The sequence below is a fragment of the Carassius gibelio genome, chromosome B4 (genome assembly GCF_023724105.1).
Source record: "Carassius gibelio isolate Cgi1373 ecotype wild population from Czech Republic chromosome B4, carGib1.2-hapl.c, whole genome shotgun sequence".
In the NCBI taxonomy this organism is placed as follows: domain Eukaryota; kingdom Metazoa; phylum Chordata; class Actinopteri; order Cypriniformes; family Cyprinidae; genus Carassius; species Carassius gibelio.
This window is the reverse complement of record NC_068399.1, coordinates 16,485,245-16,503,212: the sequence shown is the minus strand read 5'-3', so window position 1 is coordinate 16,503,212 and position 17,968 is coordinate 16,485,245. Positions and strand designations below refer to the sequence as shown.

The 17,968-nt window shown below is 38.7% G+C and overlaps 1 protein-coding gene across 1 annotated transcript; it reads right to left on the bottom strand.

Moving 5' to 3' along the window:
• Positions 1 to 12,089: 12,089 nt before the first annotated feature.
• cdkn1ba (cyclin-dependent kinase inhibitor 1Ba) lies at positions 12,090 to 15,032 on the bottom strand. The gene is made up of 3 exons (XM_052555298.1): positions 14,311 to 15,032; positions 14,047 to 14,155; positions 12,090 to 13,528 (listed from the first exon to the last, which is right to left on the bottom strand). The coding sequence occupies exons 1-2, from the start codon at positions 14,756 to 14,758 to the stop codon at positions 14,052 to 14,054; spliced, it is 552 nt and encodes a 183-aa protein (XP_052411258.1). The 5' UTR covers positions 14,759 to 15,032; the 3' UTR covers positions 12,090 to 13,528; positions 14,047 to 14,051.
• Between the last annotated feature and the right edge of the window lie 2,936 nt (positions 15,033 to 17,968).

The window sequence follows — 17,968 nt, the reverse complement described above, 5'->3', positions numbered from 1 at the left end:
AGGCCGGACTACTATAACTCACTTAATTTTGGGATTAGCCAGACAGCTTTATCCCACTTGCAGCTTGTTCAAAATGCTGCGGCTCGACTCTTGGTGTGGGGTCAGAAAGAGGGAGCATATCACTCCTATTTTATGCTGAATACATTGGCTGCCTGTTTGTTTTAGAGTGGATTTTAAAATGTTGCTCCTCGTTTTTAAATCTCTGAATGGTTTGGTTCCCCCTTATCTGAGCGAGTTACTGACCAAGTATCAACCCACTAGATCCCTTCGGTGTTCCAACCAGGATCTATTGTTTACCCCTAAGCCGAGGCTTAAGTGCAGGGGAGATCGTGCTTTTTGTATTGCTGCCCCCAGGCTTTGGAACGCCTTGCCACTGTCCATTTGACAAGCCTCTTCTCTTAATATTTTTAAGTCCAGGCTAAAGGCATTTTTATTTTCAAAAGTGTTTGGCTGATGAGATATTTGTACGATTTTATAATTTTTATGTTTGTTTATGTGTTTTCTTCTGTTTTTAATGACCTAATGGAAAGCACATTGGTCGATGGAAGTTGTAATTAATTGTGCTATATAAATTGTCATTGTCAGTCTCGCTGCTTTGTTTTCTGTTGTATGGGTGTATTCAAGCTGCGTGCTTCAGTGAAACATTATAATCTGAATAGAGCGTTCAGCGCGGGGGCGTGGTCGCATTAGAAGATAATGAAGGGTGACGTGAAAAACGGACATAGCATTGTTTTCATATGGATTACTTGATCACAGAATATTTGTTTTCGGTAGCACTTGTTTCCTTTAAAAGTAGACATGTCAGGCTTTCTATAGATTTATCTCTCATGTCTCACCTTGTTTGTTATCTTTATTTTATAAATGCTTAAAGTTTTGTTGTTATTATGTCTGTATACAAATAAAAGTAGACCCTTTATTGATTAGATTGATGTATTGCTCTTATCTGTACGATCAAAACTGAAAGTGTAATTTAAGTTCTTTCGGGGTTATCAGGAGAAAATGCCTCATTACGCGTATACGCGTGAATCGACTCCAGAGGGTTAAAGTGCAGAGAGCAGCGCTATGATAAATAACAGGCATTATACAGTGCCTTCACGCAGTTAATTAATAAACCATCGGTTTGTTATATGGTCCTTTTTCCTTGTATGGCTAAAATTCAGATGGTTGTAAATTGAGGGGAAAAAAATCTGCCGATAAATGCAGCCGATACATTGGTGCATCGCTAGTTATGACCATGGTTGAAGGACTTAAAATTTCTGTTTAATGGCCTCTATAGGAGGTTGTGAGTATTCTCATAGGAAGAAAAAAAAGACATCTACAGATTATGTGATGCCTTAACTTTTTACCTATGTTAGAAAATCTGAAAAGCAATTTAAAATACTGGAGGACCCTACCACTTTCAATGATGGGGCGTGGCTTGCCAATAAGATGGTGATATTACCCAGATTCTTGTATCTTTTTCAGAATTTACTAATTTATTTGCCCAAAACGTTCTTCAAAACATTAGAATCTATTGTACAGTGCTCTCTCCACCCTCAATACCACGACTTAGGTGCCCTTGAGCAAGGCATCGAACCCCCAACTGCTCCCCGGGTGCCGCAGCATAAATGGCTGCCCACTGCTCTGAGTATGGGTCACCATACTTGGCTGAATGTCACGTCACTTTCACTTTTTCACTTTTCACTTAATATCTAAGGTGTATGTTTGTAAGCCTAGGTTATTGGGGGGTTAGGTTTGACAAATTTTCAACACTGCTATAGGGCTGCCAATTGAGGAGCCTTAACTTTTTGGCAGCGCTCCACACTTCTTTGGATACCTACAAACTAGAAATTATGTTCGTTCCACTATGCCAAACTTTGAAACACTGTTAGCGGATAATGAATTACGTCAACTACTTACTTGCGTTCCCAAAATGTGTAGATTTTTTCACTAGTCAGTCAGACAGCTCTACTAATCATCTGAAAAATGATTGGGAAAAGGAACTGGATATTCATGTTTCTGAGGAAGACTGGGCAAAATGTCTACACCTGTTCTATTAAAGCCAGGCATCAACCTATTTAGTACAACGTGTTGCATAGATTGCATTACTCATGGGTTCACTATTCAAGATCTGTTTGTCTGAACTTTCTTCCACCGTTCATGTAGAAAGGCTTAGATATAGTATGTCTGGAAATGTAGAAGCTTCTTGGAGGCCTCTCTTCAGTTACCTGTTAAAAATTTCCAATAGCCATGACACCACTTTCAACTTTGTAATTTTGTTTAATTTCTGTGTCAGTGTTAATGTGCGTGTGTTTGTGTATTTCTTAAACACCACATTTGAATATTTGAATATTTCTGTTTTTTTTTTTCCCTCTCTCTCTTTTACTTGTCATAGCTAAGGACAATGTTCGCACTTGCAAATATACTTTCCCTATCACCCTTGCTTTAAAACTAAAACACCTAGGTGATTATTATTATTTTATTTTTTTTATTGTTATTATTATTTGAGCTTGTCCATAATGTCACCTTGAGCATAATTCTGTTTTGACCTCCCTTGTCCTCTAACCCAGTGTTATGAAATATATAATAATAAAAAAAAGTGTATTTATTCATTTGAAAAAAATCAATACAGCATGGCAACATTAAAGCATAACTATATTAGCATTTAGCAACGTATGTAATATATTTTCTTTTTTAAATTAATGATTGTTGTAAACCTGCATGAGAGCAAAATCTTTTTTTTTTGTTCTTTTAGATGATTTAAAATTTAGTAAAATACTGTAAAAAGTGCAAACCATCCAAGATTGCATCATGAGCTTCCTCTAAACTTCCCTTGAGGGCTTTCCTCTGAGGGTTTTGAGTAAAACGTATAAGAAAACATTTACCCTGTGGTGATTCACACCGGTCAGATACACTTTGACCTTCAGGCACTTGTCCCTCTCTAAGCAGTAGCGGTTTGTCACCTCAGAGACTGCTTGTTAATTCCTACAAGATAGAGGAAGCTTGACCCTTGAAAGGTTTTTGACCTCTGAGATTTTCTCCAGCTGCACCGCTGGAACCGTATCTAACACGCTGCAATAACTGGAAAGTGAAGTCAAACTGTTGGAAACCAGATTTAAATTATGATGTTTGACTTGATGAGCCTGTTATCTGCATCATTGTCATCTGACCAGAATATTATGAGTAATCATACCTCATTCAGTTTCAGGATTGTCATTCATTTATTTAGGGTGTTCTTGTGTTATTTTACACTGGGGGAACAAAACTTTGCACAGCTCTAATTGGCTGCACTGTGGAGAAACTGATCCTTACCCAAGACAGCACTGTGACATTCAGCAGTGAAAATAGGAAATTGGAGCTTGAAATGACTTGAGGCCTATGTAGTCACATCCAAACTAGTTTTTAACACGTCATTGTTGTGGGTGGTTGCCACAGTACATTCACACCTAGTTCGTTTGAGCCCTCCAAATGCTCTCAAAGCATTTCAGCTCTTATATGTGAACAAATCAAGTGATCTAAGCAATGTCGTGCATTGCTTTATTGCATGACATGGAGGCAAAGAACGGCCCAACATGCAGCGGAGGTCTAGCATTCAGGCCGTTTTAAATCACAGAGATTAAATGATGCAGTAAGATCATGTTTATTTAAATGCATGAATTATAGCATTGATTTTAATTAATTATCAAACTATCGAGAGAGAGCGAGAGAGAGAGAGAGAGAGAGAGAGAGAGATGAAAGTAGTGTGTGAATTACCTGATTGAATTTGGTTACTTCTAAAACAACAATTTTCCCCCTCTTTTCTAAGAAATATAATGTGGCAATTCAGTATCGAAGCTATTTTATTAATATATGTCGCACAGCAGTGTTGATAAAGTTTCTGTGCTTCTGAATGTTTCTGTGTGTGTGTGTGTGTGCACGTGCAGAAAAACATTGCACAAATTGGCCTATAGAAGGTTGATTAACTTGAACCTGTGCATTAAAGGGGGGGTGAAATGCTATTTCATGCATACTGAGTTTTTTACACTGTTAAAGAGTTGGATTCCCATGCTAAACATGGACAAAGTTTCAAAAATTAAGTTGTACGTTTGAAGGAGTATTTCTGTTCCAAAAATACTCCTTCCGGTTTGTCACAAGTTTCGGAAAGTTTTTTTCGAGTATGGCTCTGTGTGACGTTAGATGGAGCGGAATTTCCTTATATGGGTCCTGAGGGCATGTCTCCTGGAAGAGCGCGCACTCCCGTATTGAGAATGAGGAGTCACGTGCCGATTTGGGTTGATTTGGGAGGGGTCTGAGCCGGTCGGCCCTGATGGAAGGATACGCCTATCTGTTGCCAGGGGCAATGCCTTCAGAACTTCACAGAGGTGCGACTAAACATTTCGGAGCGCTTTCTTTTTTGCGCATTTATTTTGTCGGCGGAACAGATCGAGACGGATCTACAAATACGCAAAAGAAAAGCAATGCAAAAACATAAGGCGAAAGACAGTGGACCTTACAGCAACAAGCTCACACCACGCGCAAAACAGTGGTGTTTGGAGAAGCTCTCAGGCAGCTCCCTGCAGCGGCACAAAGACCTGAACAATTTACCTCAGTGCACACGTATGGACATTGGGAATTATATTGTTTACGATGTAAGTCACTTTGCATTCATGCTGTTAATGGCTTTAATCTAACCCGGACATTTACATCTCGCAATCACACATTTAACTACCCTAGCCAACCCAGAACTGGTTTGTCCACTTTGCAGCCCCCAACAAAAAAAAAACCTGGTACAGTATGTGTCATTGGATTAAAATCAAATTATAACTAAACATACACAGCTTTAGCATACATCAAAACATGTTGGAAACGTTCGTATACATTGAACATCTCGTTACAATCTAGTGTTCAGTCGCAGTTAATTCTAAATGCAATGTAATTACAATACGCTAAAACGCATGTGAATAAACTTACTTTGGCCAGTACAACACTGTTTTCATCACCTGCTGTAAATGGACCCAGCCACAGCAGAAAGCCTCGTAACTTTCCAAAGACTTGTGGCTTTTAAACTCCTGCATTGTGTAGTAACTTAAACCAAAAACAATATAATTCCCAATGTCCATATGTGTGCATGGAGGTAAATGGTCCAGGTCTCTGTGCCACTTGAGAGCTTCTCCAAATACCACTGTTTTGCGCTTGGTGTAACCTAAAAAAAACTGTATTTCATTGTTCCTATGTTTTCCATATGTATCGTGTGAGGTACTGCATCAATTTTTAACGCAGCAGTAACTTCCAGGCATGGTAAAACAGTGCAGAATTGCGAGAACCTCCTCTTAACAACACATTTAAACAATCCTGTTTCGCCGCCGGTATCATTCGCTGTCGCTTTCATTCTGTTGTACTGCGGAGCTTCTGTCACGAAAACAAATTCCTCGTATGTGTAAACATATCTGTCAATAAAGCTCATTCTGATTCTGATTCCAACATGGCGGAGACCGTGATATCGAGGGAGGGGCTTTGTGCTATGACGACAACTTCTCATTCTCAATAGCACAGCACTGAGAGCACAACAGACTTCACTGATCAGAGCGAGAGCGTCGCGAAATGTCACAAAAGGAGTGTGTTTTTGGTTGCCAGGGCAAGACAACCCTGCACAGATTACCAAAAGAGAAACAGCATTAAGGGACCAGTGGATGGAGTTTATTTTTACAGAGCATCAACGGAGTTGTGCAAGTGTTTGTGTTTGTTCCCTGCATTTTGAAGATGCTTGTTTTACAAACAAGGCCCAGTTTGACGCCGGATTTGCACATCATTTATTTCTTAAGGATAATGCAGTCTCAACGAAAAAGGGTCACGATCGTGTGTTGGAACCGCAGGCGGTGAGTAAAACTGCTTCAAATATCTCTGTGTTGTTAACTTAGCTATCGGTGCGTAAGCACGTCAAGTAAACAACATGCGATGTTGTCATCAAACTGCACTTTCCACATGTACAGCTTAAATAAAAAAAGACGACAAAGTGGAACTTAGTCATTTTCCAAAACCGCTAAGCAAATATATACAGTTTCAGTACATACCACATAGAGACTGATTGCTGATGCTGCCCTTGTTCAATTTCAGCCTCTGGATCTGATTCTGGATCATAAATATACACTGAATCTGACTGTTAGCCATGGTTTGTTTTGGTTGGTTTTGTCCTCATGGTGTCACAGCTTCCAGACGGGCTCAACTCAAAAGCCTACTGGCGCTCGTGATTCTTTAGCTCCGCCCACACGTCACACCTCCAGCCAGTCGTGTTTTTCCGGGAAAAATCGGTACAGACTATCTTTCTCTTATGAATATAATAAAACTAAAGACTTTTAGGAGTTATGAAGGATGCAGTACTACTCTATAGGTACTCAAGATTAACAGGATATTGAGTGAAAACGAGCATTTCACCCCCCCTTTAAACAGATACAGACTCATCCGCTTAACTGCTGTCAGGGGTATTTGCTTGCTGGGAACATTGTGGAAGCTTTGCATTTGGTGGTTAATAAAATATTAAAACTAAAACAACATTCTCTGTACAAATATTTTATTGTCATCCCGATATCTCAGACTCACTCCCTCTTGTTTCATACAAACGCAACTGCTGCCAATCAGAATTGAGTATTGAGTCAGACCCCGTCGTATGATATTTTAGAGTTCCTTAGAAAAACAGTAATTACTAAAACTGAACAATGAAATGCAGCTTATTGTGAATTAAAAAGAAGGAACAAAGAAAAAAAATTCAACTGTCACTATCTTATTTAAGTAAAAAGGAAGTTGCATGAACTTTAAGTAATGTTCTCTCTAAATTAGAAATTTGACTGAAATGTGTTGTTAATTCTGTGCCAGTGTCTTGACTGGTGACATGATCAGGGATTGCCAGCCTTCCTCACCCCCTTTCCCTCTGCATTTCATCGTCCAGATTTTCCAGACTCCAGCATTCCACTGATGCACAGAAACTGCGGCCTGAGTTCTTATGAAGTTGTGGTGTAAACAAGAACGTGTCTGTGTTCACTTCAGTGCTGAAGAGGACCAAAAAAAGAACTGGGTTCTCTTTTGAGTCCACTATACATAGACTGAAGTCACTTTCAGCTGGTTCTCTTTCTGGTTCACTTTAAGTGAACTGGGTTTGGTTCTTCTAAACTGAACTATATGTCAAAACACCCCTATTTTGTTGCTAGGGTGTTACTTACTGGCCCAACTCAAAAAAGGCTGTTCCTTAAAAAAAAAAAAAAAGGTTTCTTGCCTTGCGACTTTCTACAGTTCAAGATCATAGTACAATATGTTGTCCATGTCCTCCATGTGAAAATAAATTCAGTCACTACAATACTTTTAAAGGTGTTTGGCACAAAAATGCTGTAAAATGAGGATGCTGTCAAAAATAATGTCATAAATAGATTTTCTTATCAGTTAACTCCTATTAACTAAATGAAATCAACATTTGGTGCTATAGGTGCACTTGCGCATAGATAGCTTTGCAGTTAGGTTTCTTTTAAGCATCTTAGAGACGTTGCCACAGGTCTCAGTTTGTTCTGTTTTCTTCAAGTCATTCCAGACAGGTGTTCTAATAATTTTGGCCTGAGTATACACACACACACACACACACACATACATACTACAGTACACAAGCAAAGCACTATTGTGATGTGTTCACTTTGGGAGTCAGCTATTTTTACTCCGTTACATCCATTTTTGCCTGTAAAAAGATAGGATTAGATAAATGAAAGGCAGTTGATCAGTACAGATAAAGAGAGTGAAGGGAAAATTTGGTTGACCCCACAAGTACAACACTGAGAGCAAACCAAAAACACACGTGCATGTGAAGTTCACAGCAAGACGTCGAGCTTCGAGAGCCGGAAAAAAAAAAACCCTCTGGCAAAGGTGACTGTTTACATCCTTCTTTTGGACACATTTTGGGCCAACTAAGACCGAATATCCGCCAGAGGTTGTTTCTCTGCCTGGCCGACACGGGTTTCTAGTTGAGCGGAGGACAGCCAAAACACATGACTGCTGGGCAAAGAGAGGCTGAGAAACGAAAAAAGCACACTGAGGCTCATAAAATTCACCCAAATTAATAACAATGCGAAACAGATGGTACATCGCATTTCCAAAATAAGATTGAGATTCACAAAGGTTTTATTCCCAATGGGAAGGCCAAATATGAGGTCATGTGCAGAGCTGTGCAAAATATCTATTAATAGGGCCAGCTGTAAACATTTTCTGATTTTACGATCCTTCTCCTCTCATTATCTGCAAGGTTGTTAAATTAGCCTTCAGCTAATTTTGTCCTGGAAATGTGGTGTTAGTTTGACAGGGCTGGAGGGAAGTTTGGCCGCTCCACACCTTATTGTTGCAGGCGTTGAGATTTGAGATTGCGGCTCTGCACATATCTTAGAACTGATCTCAGAGAGCGGGAGTCTGTAATTACACAGCAAGTGTAAATAGAGGGTGGTGAAGACAAAAGCAAACCACCACTCAATCGTCAGCGGCCTACGGTTCGTGAGGTCATCGCTGGCATTCGTTTGTTTAGTGCCGTGATATCATCCTCCCCTTTTATGAGGTGCAGGGAGATGCACAACTCAAGGTCAGAAGTTGAGTGCAGCTGACCATCTCTGCCAGCTGTACGCCTGCCTACAGTCTATCTGTACCTTAAAACTGGTCGAATCATTGTAGTAATAAACATAAATAACACCCAAAAAGTATTCGGACACTTGTATATAAAAAAATATAAAATATATATATATCAAATATAGCACAAGCACACTTTTTCATCACAAAATGAAGTTTACTAGGTTTTAAAATATGAAGCAATTGATAGATTGTTGAAATGAAGACAGAAAGTCTTGGACACTTTCTGGTTGTCAAATGTTGGGAAACTTGTGTTCATATGTTAACATGATGAACTACACCATGAGGACATCTTTGGAAACTGACTTCATACATCCATGAAAAATTATCTTGAGACAAATTTATTCAAAATAATTAGAGTAGTAGCTCAGAAAAGTGTGTGTGTGTGTGTGTGTTTGTGTATATATATATATATATATAGAGAGAGAGAGAGAGAGAGAGAGAGAGGCTCTATATCTGAGGTTCTAACATAACGTTAGACATAACATAACGCTAACGTTTGTTTTTGTTTTTATTTTTTGGTATGTAATTTACTTTTTTAATTGTTATTATTATTTTAATGTGACTGTATGTACATTGCTTCATCAGTGATTGTACAATTACTTTTTAGGGTCCCTGTATATAATAATAATAATAATAATAATAATAAATGAAGTTATATGTTGTTGTATATTGTTAATGCCTTCTAATAATATATTAATTTCCAGACTTCCAGTCAGGCTGAATTACACGAGTGTTGCCCTGGCTGACATCTGAAATGTGAGTAAGGTAAGGAAAAATCACCTTTTCTTGTGGAAATGCAAGTCGATGAAATTAATCCTTTGGTTTTTCAAATCTAATTTTATATTAAAAACCAAACTTGTATCTCTAGTTACTGCATAGGCCAAGCAAGGGCGTTGTCACTGGTGGTTTACAGCCGCACAAATGTGAAGCCCTCTGCTGTTTTGTATTATAATTACTGATTTCATCAGCCTGCTATTAGTGTTTACCAAGGCTCATGTCATGGCAGGCTGCCAGTTCAAGAAGCTGCGCGTTGCTTAATCACTTACTGACCACTTCGATCTCCTCAGAAAGAGGTTTTAAGCATACTGATTCATCTGATGAAGGGGTGTGTTGTGTCAGTAACAGTGGTTTTCTCACTGATTTGACCACAAGCTTGTTCGATTTTCAGTGGAAAGATGTTTGGGTAAAAAAAAAAAAAAAAATCTTATAAAATGATTTGTTTTCTTTGGTGTAAGAATCTGTGTGGGTATCAGTGATTTCCACCGTATGAAGCATTTTATTCTAAATCGTAAGGGTTATTTTTATATTTTCAGACTTTGTTATTGTGTTTATTATTATTTATTATTTGTATTATAATAATCGTGAAAACTGTGAAATAACAGGGAAGTCAGGGAAAAATTAAGTGACCAAAAAATGCTGGACACACTGTCTTCATTCATTCACATCCTGAGATGCTTTATTAAAGGAGTGCTTCTGTATGCCGGACACTCCACTGTTTTCCTTTACTCTCTGATCCAAAACATAATAGAAATAGTAATAAATGAACAAATAAAAATTAACAAGAAATAAATATTTGAGGAATTTTTCTATAAAAGGTTTATCAGCTCTTGTGTAAAAAAATAAGAGGTGTGTGTAAAGAGTGTGATTGGTAGTGTACATCTCAGTGTATAAGGGCTAGTAGTCACAATGGTGATATTTTATAAATAGTAACTATTATTTTCTTAGTCCAAAGTCCAATTAAACATGCACCTAATTCAAAACGGATTTTCCAAAGATACACAAAGATGCCAGAAATTGCTAAAGGTTTCGGATACACAAGTGAACACAATAAAATGACTGTAGCATCAATAAACATTTTAATTGTACAAGTTACTGTTAATGTATAACATGTTATAATTTTTTTATTTACATTATTTAATTGTAATGGTTTGGATTATTATTAACTGCTGCCCCTTACATTTCTGCTGTCATTAATTGTTTTTATGTTACTTTATCTAACGTTTTTATATAACTTACAGTTTCTATAACTCTTCCACTGTTTAAATGTATAATTGTCTCGTTGAGATAACATATAGCCCACGGTCTGACGACATGCCCCTTCACTATATTAAGTAAATGACCCTGTAACATTTCCACGCATAACACCGCCGTGTCGTCATGTTAAACATGCGATCAAGTAATTGTTGGAAAATAATTTCCCTTTCGCTACGTGTAATTCATAGATGTGTGTTGCAGCCGTGATTTTTGAGTAGTAGGAGGACGGGGCTTTAGAAAGATCCTTGCGATTTAACCCTCGGGCCAAACTCACCTCTCCCTTCCCTTTCGCAAACATCAGCAGAAATATCAGTCTGACCAATGGCTTATTCTGGGTTGTGCTTTACGAGCAGAACACTCTGTACAAACACACTCTTACTCCAGCCTTAGCGCGCGCAAAGCCAATCTCAGTGGCTACAGTAAGTGGTGTGTTTTTCTCAATAGTTGTCTGATTGGACAAACCGTATGTCAGTATCTTGGCTTTTTTTCCCCTCTCTGCTCGGGACGTGTCCTTGTTTTTTTTTTTTCTGAATTGAAACAGGGAGCCCCGCAGGTCGTGTGTTAGAAACGCAGCAGCTTTACGCACAAACTTGTTGCACGTTGAGTTAAATAACCAAACGGTACGCAAGCTGCAACAACTCTGTAAAAAATCACCAAAAAATACCCTGTATATTACAAGGTTAATGTACGAGCAGAATAAGTTCAACGTGACCACGTACGCTATCTCCAAACGGGATAAATATTTGAGGGTGTGTGTCTTTTGCAAGTCAACACGCGCGACCAAAACCGCGTTTCGATTTGACACATCGTGTTTTGAGTCATATAGTTGGAACTATTGTGTCTATTAATATGTTAAAACAAAACATACAGGCGTCAGTTGTAGTATTTTGCAGTGTCAGTGTTGTTTATGTTTTGTTGTATTTTTTAAACGTCTTTGCTATTTTCATTTCATATGAACTATTGCATGTAACACTTTATTTGAATACAATCTAAAAGGGATCTGAAATGTGGCAACAGTTTAATAGCAGGTTAATCATATCATGTGTATTGCACTACATTAGAAAATTATTTTTTAAATGCATGACTGTCCTGCCTTGTTGAATATCACTAAATAAGAATAAAGAAAGTGGGTACAATTTAAATTAAATAAATGTGCATTTGTGGGCAAGTGCATGTGTGGGTTGTTCAAAAATAATAATAATAATAAAAATAAAAAAATTCCCATAGGTTTCATTCTGCCAAATACAATTTTTTTTAATAATTATTTAATTATTTATCACGTCTGTTGATTTGTTTTAAAGGTAGTTAGGTTTTTAGCACAGCTTAAGGTCAGTTTGAATCATTTGCTTATGCAGGGTGTGAGAAGTGTATTTAAGTTTCCCCTAGGAGTGTGTTTTCATTCAGATTTTTTTTTTCTGCACAATAAAACGAAAAGGAGTCAGGAGAAAGTTTTCATGTAATTATGGTTTAATCATCTCATTTATAAAGCAGTACACAATCCACATCAATTTTTTAATAGGCTCAGTTTGCAACCTTGCACAAATTTGTGGAGCAAAAAAAATCTATAAAAAGAAGTACAAACAGAAAATGCACAAATGCCACTTTGGATAGTCATAAACAACAAAAAGCTTGACATAAATAAGTTAGTATAATTTCCTCAGTGTTTTTTTTTTTTAATCTTTGTTTTTCTTCTGTACAAAGCTGTACACACAGGTACACTTCAATGTTTTACACGTGTGCAGTGTAACGTCTAATTACATTTTTTGCCAGTTTTTATTTATTTTTACTCATAGTGCCATGTCATGTTCATCAGGAAAGCCAAATATATTGTGGCAAAGAACTGGCTTCATGGCCTAACATTGTTTTTGATTGTATGGCCCAGTGTTAAAGAAGAAGAAAAAAAATGAGAAATATATATTTATATATACATTATGCTACACAGCAATGAATGGGGGGAAAATTTACAAAAATAAGAAATTAATTGGTCCCTAAAGTTTTTGTTTTTACTTTTATGTGTACTCAGTAGGATTTGTAGTTCATGTGAATTTGCATATTTATGCCAAAATAAGAAAAAAAGAAATAATTTAAAATAAGAGAAAAAATAAAATTAGTGGAATAACCCAGGGATATCATAATACTGTAAAAAAGCATGAAAACCTTAATACCACACTAGGAGTCACAGTCCCTTCAGAGAAGAACACCACATGCCCAACGTGCTGTAACTTTTGTCTGGTAAAATCATATATAAGTACCAATAAACATGAACAGTATTAATGCATGACATATTTTAATTTAGCCAGATCACAGAAGGTGAAAAGGTCTGTAATGGTTTAAAAATAGTGACATTTGTGCAAATAATTTTTTTTTTTCCCCAAGGTTGTGCTGCTGCTGCTGCACAACACTGATACACATGAAGGTGTACTTCTGTCTGTTAACATCCTGAGTCAGCCAAAACTGAGACAATGGGATTGTTAAACCTAATTAAAGGGAAATGGTGTGTGTGTGTGTGTCTGTATTGGACATAGATATATTTACTTTAAAAGGGTTCATTTTGGGGAGACGTTTTGAAAACTGCACAGCAATTAAGTCAAACGCACTCCATTTATAAATGATTGTTTTTTATCTTAATATTACATTTAAATGTGCTACATATGAAATGAAAGTATATACATAGGTAGTAAAAGAACAAACGAAACTCCAATTGCACACTGCTACATTGTCTGCTTTTGAGGCAAATATATTCTGTCGAGTGCCAAAACTTTAGTGTAAAAATTCAGTGCTTATACAGCCTCTAAGGCTCGATTTGTATTTTTCAACCGCTGTCCCTGTTTACTTCATAAAGCTCTTGAAGTACTGATGGAGAAATAGTCTTCTTCATCTGTCTCTGCAGGGAAAAAGAGAAAAAAAATGATTAGCAAAGGAAATAGCATGTCGAACGCGCTAGCAAAAACTTCACAACGACACACAAGGCAGGAGAGTGCGAGTGAAAAGCGTGCAATTTTGCGCACCAGCATATGGCTGCATTGAGAACCCAGACCCCCTCCTCCTCCCACGCGCACACCCTACAAGAGACCTGCTGACGTGTTACTACAATGTTATGCATTTGAGTCCCGTTTGACTCGACTGTCACTTGCGCGGTGACACTACGTCTTAAACGCGCGTTTGTTTTAAAAAATACCTAACCAAACGCTTTCTGAACGCGCGGACAAGCACGCGTCAAGAAACGAACATACTTAGCCTTTAAGCGTGTGACAATAAAACCGAGAGAACACTAATATATGTATATACAATAATAATAAAAACATCAGCTATGTTGAACGTGATCGTTTTAGCACGAAGTAACACGTGTTTACATCAATGCATAAAATAAGTCATGCATCAGAAAGCGCGCACGATACTCACCTTGTTTACGTTTTGGGATCCGACTTGCTGGGCGCGTGCGAACTCGTCTCTGGACAGCAGTTCGCTTCGGGCTCTTGGACGTTGGCTCTTTTGCTTTGGCAAGGAAGATCTATCGAAAGAATGAGGACTGTGTTAGAAAAGAGACTTCATTAGCGAGCTAGACCGCGAAAGAAGGCAGTTTCAGCATTACGCACGATCGGGAGGGCAAACTGTTTGTCCCCCGAGATCTGCACGCAAGTACACCGAGACTCCTAAAACATTTACCCTGATCCTCTGTCGACGGTCTTTTTCTCGGCGTGGTCAGCGCCGTGCGGCAATCCGAGCTACTCCCGGGCTCCGCGTTGTCAGAGTCCCCCTGTTCGCTCGTTGTCAACAAATAATCGTGGTTCCCGTTATGGTCCACGGTCCCGGTCGAGGTATCCCGTTTTGCGTGAGGCGGTCTGGTGTAAAACTCCGGCACCTCTTTCGCGTCCACCTCCTGCCACTCGTAGTGACCAGGCGCGAGCGGCTCGTTTTTGGCGAAGTCGTAATTCCATTTTTCTTTGGACGCTTTCTCCATCTCCAGCATTTGCTCCTTGACGTCCCTCGCGAACTCTTCGCGATCCACGGAGCCGAAGAGGTTCCTGCAGACCGGCGGTTTGGCGTGATCCGCCTGCCTCGCGTCCACCCTCTCCAGCGTCGGGCTTCCATTGGAGACGCGCACTTTTGACATTTTGCACGTTGAATTTCGTCCCGAGAATCGCAGTCGCAATCGAGCCAGACGCGGTCTAACTAAGAGCGATCCTTCTTGCCGAGAAAACCGAGCGAGACGCAGAGCGCACGCATAACAAACGCGCGAATGCGTGCGGAAAGGCGAAGGCGCGTGGAAAACAAGTCATGAAAACAGCGCGCGACTCCGATGCCTTCTCGTAGTAATTCCGAAGAAAAACAGACGAATCATTCGAGTAGGCGAGCATACAATATGGCGATCGCGAGTAAACTGGCAGGAAAAAAAAGACAGCAGAGGCTATTTAAACAGAAGACGCTTCTCATTGGCCAGCGGAGCGCGGGACCCGCCCATCAGTGGAAAACGAAAGAAATACTAGAGACTAGCGCATCCCGCAGTGTTGCCAAGTCCGCCTATTCTAAGCCGGTGACCCTGGTTTACGTGCGATTGGGTGTAAATGTCGTGAACCCTGGGGCCCTCGAGATGATCTAAAATGTGAGACAGTCAAAAAATATGTGTCAAAGCGAGAACAAATTGAGGAAACAATTTAGAACAACAGTTCTTTGTTATTTGAACTTTATCGTTTCTTTTGAAGAAACCCTTCTTTGAAGAAGGTGGCTTGATTTTAAAAGCGTGATTTGTAAACCAGCAAAAATCATGGAAATGTTTAAAATGTTGTTGACATTTCTTTGAGGAAAAAGGTTTAGTTTCTTATCAAGCTGTAAAATATTTCAGAAGTCAGAGAGAGCTTTATTGATAAGTATATTTGCACACAAGGAATTTGTTTTAGGGTCACAAGCTTCCAGTAAACAGAGCAACAATATGGATATAATAAAAAGATGAGAATAAAATACACATTTGTGTGTGTGTATATATATATAAACCAAATTTATGTTGAAGAATGAATATAAAAATTAAATACATTTTGTACAGATGTGCTATAAATAAAATAGAACAGGAAAAGAATAGAATAAGATGTAGGAGGATGTAGGTGGTAACAAATAAATGTAAAAATTATTGTGCATAAAATTAAAAAAAAAAAAGTTCATGAGGTAGATTGCCTGGATGAAGAAAGAAACAAATGTTTTTTTTTCTTGTAAGTTGTGTAAAACAATAAGTAAATAAATAACAGAAATGCAGCTAATTTTTGGCCCTTAAATTAAAGTACAGTTAGAAAAAGTTGTGGAAAATAAATAAGAGCTGTGTGGCTTTTAAATATAGTTATGGAAAGCGAGGGCCTTGGAGCGAAAAAGGTTGCAAATATTTTAGTAAATCTTTTGCGAAGTAAGAAATGTTGATGATGATCTGGCAACACAGCTGCAACTCATCATCAACATTTCATGACCATGTCATAAAGCTGTAATGCACAATAGGTGTGACATGAGTCTGATGGGAAAACGGGACACTCGCTGAACCTCTGTGTGATTTGTTATCTCACTGCCAAGTCTGAGGTCATAGTTGGCAGGCAGCTTATCTGCAGCATTACCAGTAATAAGTAGCTAAAATATTCCAGCACCTCCTTTAGACTTTCTTTTCAAGAGCATCTCTCTCTCTCTCTCTCTCTCTCTCTGTGTCAGTATTTTAGTGTCACAGCTAAATTGTCTTGGTTTGAGCTCTGTGGATATCACAGTCACATTAATATATGTGCTTTGCAGTGTCCTCTGTACTGCTCCAGTCTCCAGCTCCTCAGAAATGCATTGAAAAAATGTGACATGATGCACTGATCTTTAGAAATGAGTAAATTGATAACAGACTTGAGCTAAATGCTGAGATTGAAGTGACTGAACTAGAGCAGTGTTGTGTAGTTCAATTAAATTCAAGGCTATTATTTACGATACACTTCGTTGCAAAGCAGTTTTACAGAAAATTAAGTTTCTACAATATTTAGTAGTGGCTAGTAGTGACTGTCAGTTTATGAACAGAAATGTACGGAAAAATCAATTAAAGATGTAATCAAACAGACAATAAACATTATCAACAGCAATTACTATATGATGTAATCACATTTATAGTAAAATTTGGTTGTTCTGTATGTTGTTTCAGGGTTGGTGTCATGTCTTCTCAGCTGTTCTGGATCCGGACTGAAGCTTGTGTAAGTCCCGTGGCAAAAACAGAGAAACATAGAGACATAATTAGCGTAGCTGCTGTTCTAACAAAGTAAAATTAATTAGTTTTACCCAAGCTAAAGAATAATAATGCACATCTGATAAGATACAACTGCAGTCCAAGATTATGAGATGCATTATTTGAATGCTTGACTAAAGAGATAATAATCTTTTAATCTAGATTTAAACAGAGAGTGTGTCTGAACCCCGAACATAATCAGGAAGGCTATTACAGAATTCAGAAGCCAAATATGAAAAAGCTCTACCTCCTTTAGTGGACTTTGCTATTCCAGGAACTACCAAAAGTCCCGCGTTTTGTGACCTTAGGGAGCGTGATGGATTGTAGCGTAGAAGACTAGTTAGGTACGAAGGAGCTAAACCATTAAGGGCCTTGTAGGTAAGTGATAATATTTTGTAGCTGATATGGAACTTGATACTGTAAGTCGTGGATATTTGTTAAACTGTATGTTTGTGATCATGTAATCTTTGGCATGTGAACAATTTTTTGTGGAATGTTCATGTGCCCATCTCATTTATTGTTTGAAGAAGTTGCATACAAATGGATTTAATGCCATCTAGTGGATGATGTAATTAAAACGTTCTACTACAAGCATAAACAATTGGCTCCTTGAACATGTATAACTGCTGCTGGTCATTGTCTTGGAGGCCGGGGGGGGGGGGGGACCACAGTCATGCCCCCCCCTCTTTGGGTGTGGTCATCACTCTCCTCATCATTGTTGTCTGACCACTTTGTTTTTTTTTTTGCCATTCCACTCTGTGCTCCTCCATCCAGTCAGCTGCACCACTGTTGGTCTGCTCAGCCAAGTCCCTCTGGGCAGCCACTCCACTTTGGTTCCACTGCTCCGGTCCAGTCCGGAAGTTCCACCTTTGGTCTGGTCCGCTCCGCTCCGCTCCGCTCCTCTGTCTACACCACTTACTGCAATTGATTATGAATTCTGGAGATCTGGCTGGATTTGAACCAGGGATCTCTGGCATTGTCTACCAGTGCTCAGACCGCTGAGCCACAGATCTCCAACTATATGTGTGCTGGAACTTATATTTGACTACTTACCTGTGGGTTTTGCAACCAAGTCAGGATGAGCCCCAACAT

What these genes read in the sequence shown, in the direction of transcription:
- cdkn1ba (XM_052555298.1), bottom strand. Translation starts at nt 14,758, where the DNA reads ATGTCAAAAGTGCGCGTCTCCAATGGAAGCCCGACGCTGGAGAGGGTG. An exon ending in ACCGTCGACAGAGGATCAGG is followed by an intron (nt 14,156 to 14,310) that starts GTAAATGTTTTA and finishes TTCTTTCGATAG; the next exon opens with ATCTTCCTTGCCAAAGCAAA.